The sequence below is a fragment of the Zootoca vivipara genome, chromosome 1, assembly GCF_963506605.1.
Source record: "Zootoca vivipara chromosome 1, rZooViv1.1, whole genome shotgun sequence".
Taxonomy (NCBI): Eukaryota; Metazoa; Chordata; class Lepidosauria; order Squamata; family Lacertidae; genus Zootoca; species Zootoca vivipara.
This window is the reverse complement of record NC_083276.1, coordinates 68,438,753-68,445,231: the sequence shown is the minus strand read 5'-3', so window position 1 is coordinate 68,445,231 and position 6,479 is coordinate 68,438,753. Positions and strand designations below refer to the sequence as shown.

General features: G+C 44.0%; 1 protein-coding gene and 1 long non-coding RNA gene across 8 annotated transcripts in view; one reads left to right on the top strand and one right to left on the bottom strand.

The window, feature by feature from the left end:
• Positions 1–3,577, top strand: part of LOC132592305 (uncharacterized) — a 44,424-nt gene extending 40,847 nt beyond the window's left edge. Inside the window, exons 3-5 of one of the 2 annotated variants that reach the window (XR_009557739.1) lie at positions 1,885–2,008; positions 3,178–3,293; positions 3,442–3,577. This is a non-coding gene — a long non-coding RNA (uncharacterized LOC132592305). Of the gene's footprint in view, positions 1–1,884; positions 2,009–3,177 lie in introns of both variants that reach the window. The other variant, XR_009557738.1, reaches the window with a different exon arrangement.
• A 2,351-nt stretch (positions 3,578–5,928) lies between these two features.
• The window catches only part of SCUBE2 (signal peptide, CUB domain and EGF like domain containing 2), a 55,499-nt gene continuing 54,948 nt past the window's right edge, over positions 5,929–6,479 (bottom strand). For 3 of the 6 annotated variants that reach the window (XM_035119439.2, XM_060275760.1, XM_035119476.2), the window contains one exon: positions 5,930–6,279. In XM_035119439.2, coding sequence (XP_034975330.1) covers positions 6,127–6,279 — 153 coding nt within the window. In that variant the 3' untranslated portion in view covers positions 5,930–6,126. Of the gene's footprint in view, positions 6,280–6,479 lie in introns of all 6 variants that reach the window. The other 3 variants (XM_060275759.1, XM_035119491.2, XM_060275767.1) reach the window with 3 other exon arrangements.

The window sequence follows — 6,479 nt, the reverse complement described above, 5'->3', positions numbered from 1 at the left end:
TGAACAAAACTCCCTCTGAAGATGGTCATACAAGTAGAATTGGAACTACCACAAGTCTTGGAATTATACTCTCATTCCGACACCAAAAGGCCAAAATGCAACTGCGGCCTAGCAGTTTTAACACAGGAGAGGTTTGTCCTGTCCCCTTTTCTTTTTAGAATAGCCCATTATGTAATGAATATATGAGGGTAAAAGCAATCTCTTTTTCACCTTTGGAGGTGTTTGGCACTTAGCCAGTGGATTAAATAAAAATGCTTTGTTCACCTCATCTCTGGGCAAAGGGAGAGAAAACAAAGGAAAAATACAAAGCCCTCCCCCTAAATGGATGATGTCTCTTTTATGTAATAGAAAGGAAGAGCTATAGGACAGAAGCCTTGCATCTCGTCTCGCATTAGCAAAGGTTCAATAAGCTCTTATTTGCAGCAGGACTGGTGGCTACATCAAAGCTGAGGTAGAGAAGGATTGCTATGAAAATGCAATCCTTTTTGAGTACTGCTCAAGGGTAAATGTGTCATTTATTTCAGCATGCAAATGAAGAAGAATTTGGTGGCCTTGGAGTTTTGCATCATCCATAGAAAAGCTTTTCTAATTGCATTACAGGCCACAGTAGTATTAAAGACAGTCAAATACAATAAATCTTGGTGTAGTAATGGAGCTAGGTAGGTAATCTTACACTTTACACTGTTGGTGACGGACCAGGAATGAGACCTTGGGGTCATAGTATATAGCTCAATGAAGAAGTCAACCCAGTGTGTGGTGACCATGACAAACCCAAATTCTATTCCAGGCATCATTAGGAAAGGAAAGGAAATTAAAAATGTCAATATAATAATGCCGTTATGCAAATCTATGGTGTGACCTTATTTGGTATACAGTGGTGCCTTGCTTAACGAATGCCCTGCTTAACGAAATTTCCGCTTAACGAAAGGTTTTTTCTAGCAGAGGTTGCCTCGCTAGACGAATGCGTTTTACGAAAAATTCATCTAGCGAATCGCGGTTTCCCATAGGAATGCATTGAAATTCAATTGATGCGTTCATATGGGCAAAAAAATATATTAAAACATCCAATGCATTCCTATGGGATTCGCTAGACGAATTTTTCGTTATAAGAAAAGACCTGTGGAACGAATTAAATTCGTCTAGCGAGGCACCACTGTACAGTTCTGATCCCCTCATCTCTTAGAGAATATTTTAGAGATGGAAAAGGTTCAGAAAGGGGCAACCAAACTAATCAAGGGGATGAACTGACTCCTCTGTGAAGAAAGGTTGTACGCTTGAGACTTTTCAGCTTGGAGAAATAGCAAGTAATAGGTGACATGGTAGAAATTTATAAAATTATGCAAGGCATGGAGAAAAACACTAGAGAAAGTTTCTCTCCCTCATAACACTAGAACTTGTGGCCATCCAATGAAGTTGAATGCTGGAAGATTTAGGACAGATAATAGAAAGTACCTATCAATGCAGCACATCGTCCAACTATAGAACTCACTCCCCCCAGAGGCACGGATGGCCACCAACCTGGATGGCTTTAAAAGAGGATTGACAAATTAATGGAGGAGGGGGCTGTCAATGGCTGCTAGTCATGATGGCTATGCTCTAACTCCAGTTGGAAACAGCCTTCTGAATACCAGTTGCTGGAAACCACAGGAGGCAAGAGGTCCCTTTTGATCATGTTCTGCTCCCTGGTTTCCCATAGGAATCTGATTGGCCACTCTGAGAACAGGATGCTGGACTAGATAGGCCATTGGTCTAATCGAGCAGGCTATTCTTATGTCATGTCATGTTATGTTTAACCAGTTACAGTATCATTGTACTGAATTTGTAGCTCTTTTTGGACCTAGTATCAAAGAAACCTCAATAGTCTTATTTCCTTTTTCTTTCTAGTTTAAGAACCTCAGTAGAACCCTGCTGGATCAGGCCACAGGCTCATCCATCCAACAGACAAGTTACCACGGGAACTAAAGAACTCTGGGAAATGAAAACTATTCTGGGGCAAGATCTTCTTAAGGTGACTTTCACATTAGCCCCTTTACACTAGAATTGCCATCCTTTGTTCTCTCACTTTTTTATGGAGCATCCAGATAACACCATCATCAGCCCATGCATTCCAGTATCTTCTGTGTTCTCTTGTGGTTTTTTGACACAGGTTTATTGTGGTAAAACACAGTTGCAACACCAGCCTATCTAACATGAACAGGAAAGGACTATAGAGGCTTTTAGGGGTCATACTTTTAAACCTTTCCTAGACCCTTTTATTTCTTCCTGATTGGTTAACTAGAATTAATTATCCCTTGAACGGCTGCTGTTAATTGTCCCTATGCCAGTTTCTGTTCTTGTGGGGGGGGGTGGAGGCTTCAATTATTGGCTTCCTTTCCATTTTTTATAGTCAAGTAGTTCCGTTTGGCTAAATTACCCACACCACAAGGATAGGACATAACGGACAATTAACAAAGGGACTATTACCGTAGTAGGCTATTTCCAAATAATCACCCATCTTTGCTCCTCAGAAAGCAATAAAGCTGGGTGAACTTTGAAGGAAGACAATGGTAGTTAAAGTTGCAGAGAATATTTGATTAAGAGGATTTACTTGGGAATATATGGGAAGTGAAACCTAGACTAATTGTTTGTGTGGAACCTTTTGTTTTACTTCCACTTCTTGATAATTGTGGAAAGCAATGCATTGGCAGCACCATTAGGCCAGTGTTTCTCAACCAGTGTGCCTCCAGATGTTTTGGGACTACAACTCCCATCATCCCTAGCTAGCAAGACCAGTGGTCAGGAATGATGGGAGTTGTAGTCCCAAAACATCTGGAGGCACACTGGTTGAGAAACACTGCATTAGGCTCTAGTGTAGAAACAACCTAAAACTGGAGGTTGTTACTCCACATAGCCTTGCCCTGCACAGAATGGTCTAATCCTAACAGTCAATTACAGCTGCTAGCCCCATGCCCAGTCCTCCCAAATTATCTGTGCTTGTACACAAAGCCTTCCATCAGTATTGGCATAATCAAGTACTGCTGCTGTATTCTATTTATTTCAATAGGGTTTGCCCGGGAGAGCCATATGAGCCTCACTGACATGAAAGGAAGTTGTACACAGCAAGTATTTGGTGAACTGCACTAGGGGTTGCCAGCTAAACTGGGATAAATATAGGCTAATGTGTTTCTGTACCTTTAGTTGCAGGTTGATCTGCAGAAATCGGCTGCTGGAGCTTTTCATGATGTGGAGATAAACACCTTCACCTGATAACACCTACCGATAAAACCACTGCTAAAGGTTTTACCACCACAGGGGTAAGTTCAAAAGCTGGCAGCTCTAATTGCAGCCCTTATCAACACATCTAGAACAAGAACAGTGTATTCCTTTGTCCTGGATGAAGCTTAACAGTTACCTTCTCACATCAATGAGATCATAAGCATGGGCATGTCTATTATTTATTAGGACCATTAGAAATGCTGGATAATTGATGACCTTCACTTCACTTCAGGAGTCCCCACTTGAGACTAAATGGTCCCACAAGAATGTGCCCAGGTACTGGAAGTTGCTGAAACTGTGGTCCCATTGAGGGACCTTTTCTAAAAAAGAGAGATGTGGCCTACCCAGTTTTTTAATTCTGAAATTTCAGATGTTAAAATTAACTGGAAAATTGAGTACGGACAACTTTCCACTGCATGAAAAGTTCCATGTGGCAGTCAAAAATGTGATGATTGCTACAGCAACAGCAGGGAACCCAGTATCTTACAGAACTAGTTTTCAAGCTGGATACCACCAGCATTTTCCAGGCTGTAAATTTAGGCCTACCTGTAAGCAAGTTCCTTTGGAAGTAAATAAATGGATAGACAAGCCTGTATGGGTATCCAGGAAACTTTCTATGGAACAGACTCAGCAGGAAAAAAGAGAACAAATTTTGTTGCTACTTTGAGCTCAGTTTCATGGCTGAATTTTTGAAAGACCCTGCTACCTGGGAAAAGTTATTTTTAAATTATTATGAGCTTGCATTTGCCTGCATTACTTGTTTATTAAATGGTTTGTTTTTGCTTAACTTATATGCTGTTGTGCTTTTGGATACAGTTATATTGATGGAAATGTTGCATGGACGTACCCGGCAGGGGGCAGGGGGGCAGCTGCCCCCCCAGAAGCAAAAAATATATATTAATCATCCTGCTTCATGGTGGCTGCAGCTGAGCTGGAGACACGTCGGGGTCCCGCAAGAAGAGCCTGAAGCGGCTCAGCAAGGTGCAGCGGCGTCACTAGCCTTCTGGCTGCCCGGGGCGGCAAATCAGAAGGCACCCCGCTGGGCGGCGAGGTGTCCACCGAGCGCATAACGGCTAGCGACACCACTGGGAGGAAGGGACCTGCGCGAAGGGAAAGGAAGAGCAATGGAGACAGGGAAACGGCTTCCTCCTCCTCTCCGTTTCTCCCTCCCCTCCTTGAGCTCCAGCGTGAGGGCAGCGCGGGAGCTGCGTCCCTAAGCAGCCCAGCCCCAGCAACAGCGGCGCCACTTACTGCTCCTCCCAGCCGCGGCCCGACGCCGTGCCCAACCCTGCTGGCCCCGACTCTCCCTCCCTCTCCTCCTCCTCATGCGGGGCAGCCGTTGGTGGAGGTGGTGAGGGGGCGGCGCGCTGCCCCCGCCCCCTACTGCGACGCCCCTGGCCGCACACGCGCTCTCTCCCCCGGGGGGGGCAGGATAAAACGTCTTCCCTGAGTCAGTTTCACCTGGGCTCCGTAGCCCCGCCCACGTTCCCACTTTGTGGCCCCTCCTCTCCCGTGCCTTGGACCCTGAACGACCATGGCTTGCCCCCCCCCAGTTTTGATCCTTGGTACGCCCCTGAAATGTTGCTTGCTTATTCTTATTGTGAGCTGCTTTGAGCTCAACATTGTTGTTTGAATAGAAGCATGCAAATATTAAATCAAAATCAAATCAAAGGTCAACAGTCAGTCCTAAAATATGATCCTTCCTTCTCGCAAGTCATGGGTGGTAGACCTCTCCTTGCTTATAGATACAGCCCATTCTCCTAATCTGAAGCTAGGTGTCTCCCTTGTTAGCCCTTTCGTCTGGAATTGCAGTGTGTACACACCCTCATTTTTGTCCCTTTCTCAATTTGATTCCAGTACGCATGTTGAAAATGCAGGCTTGTTGAAAATAAAGACCCTATTCATGTATTTACACATGTGCATTGAAAGAGGGATGGGACTGCTCTGCTCTTGTGTACCCAGGCTGGCTCTGCCCAGAGTCCTAGTGAGCACATCTGAGAATGTCTGAAGAGGAATCCCTACTTGAGAGCAGCTGTAGGATTTCCTCTTTGCATGTGCACTTGATGTTCAGAGGCAAGTCTGGGTCAGGTGTGGGTGGCTAGGGCCAGCAGCACAGCTCTACTTCTAATTCAGTGCTTCAGTGCCCAACCTGCGTGTAACACATTGGGAGGGCAAAAGTAAGGATTTGTAATCCAGGAAGTAGCATGTTATATTAGAGCTCTCCCCTACAAACATCTCCCCTACAAGGTCCCTTACCTTTAGAGGGAAAAGGCCCAACAAGAGCTGACAATGAGTGTATTGTCACAAGAAGAAAGCTCACTGACTCTGCCCCCCTCTCCAATGTTTGAGTGCTATCCTTGTTAAACTGGTCCTGGGAGACATAATAGTAGAAACTGCTTAGTAGTACTTTTAAATTGATGCAACATGGTGCCCTCTTGTGGGAAATTGAGGGAAGATTTCTACAATTCAAGAAAGCTGCTCAAATCATAGGACCAATATTATATATAAAAAGGAACAAACCACTTGCAACCTTCATTCATAACTACTAGTATATCAAGGATAGCCAACATGGTGCCCTCCAGATGTTACAAACTTCCACCAGCCCCTGTCTACATAGCCAAAGGTTAGTTGATGGTAGGAGTTGCACTCCACAACAGCTGGAAGGCACCATGTTGACTACCCCTGCAGTAGGTAATATAATGGCAGAAAATAAAACAGATGGCAATGAAATAATTATATTTTTAATAAAAAAATTTACACACTGTATACAACTGACTGGGCAGCTTCCTGAAAATTTCCCCATCTTAGAGAATACATAACAAACCTGCTGAACAATCAGTAACTTTTTAAGTTTTCAAAATATAGCATTCATTATTTGTAAGGCCTCAAAAATCTGGAGACTTTAGAGCGCAACAATCGAATAAAAGACCTTGGAAACATCTCCCTGGACTCTTGTGCTGTGTACTTGAAGTAGTTCTGTGGGTGTGCCAAGACATCAAACAATGCCTTTATCAGCTTCTTATCCTGAAAGTGTAAGAAAGAACTCAGTTGTCATTAATATACTGTAGTTTGAGGAAAAATTAATTCAAGCACAATTCTTGGTCTAGTTTCTATTACATATTAAGGTAAAGGGACCCCTGACCATTAGGTCCAGTCGTGACCGACTCTGGGGTTGCGGCGCTCATCTCGCGTTATTGGCCGAGGGAGCCGGCGTACAGATCCAG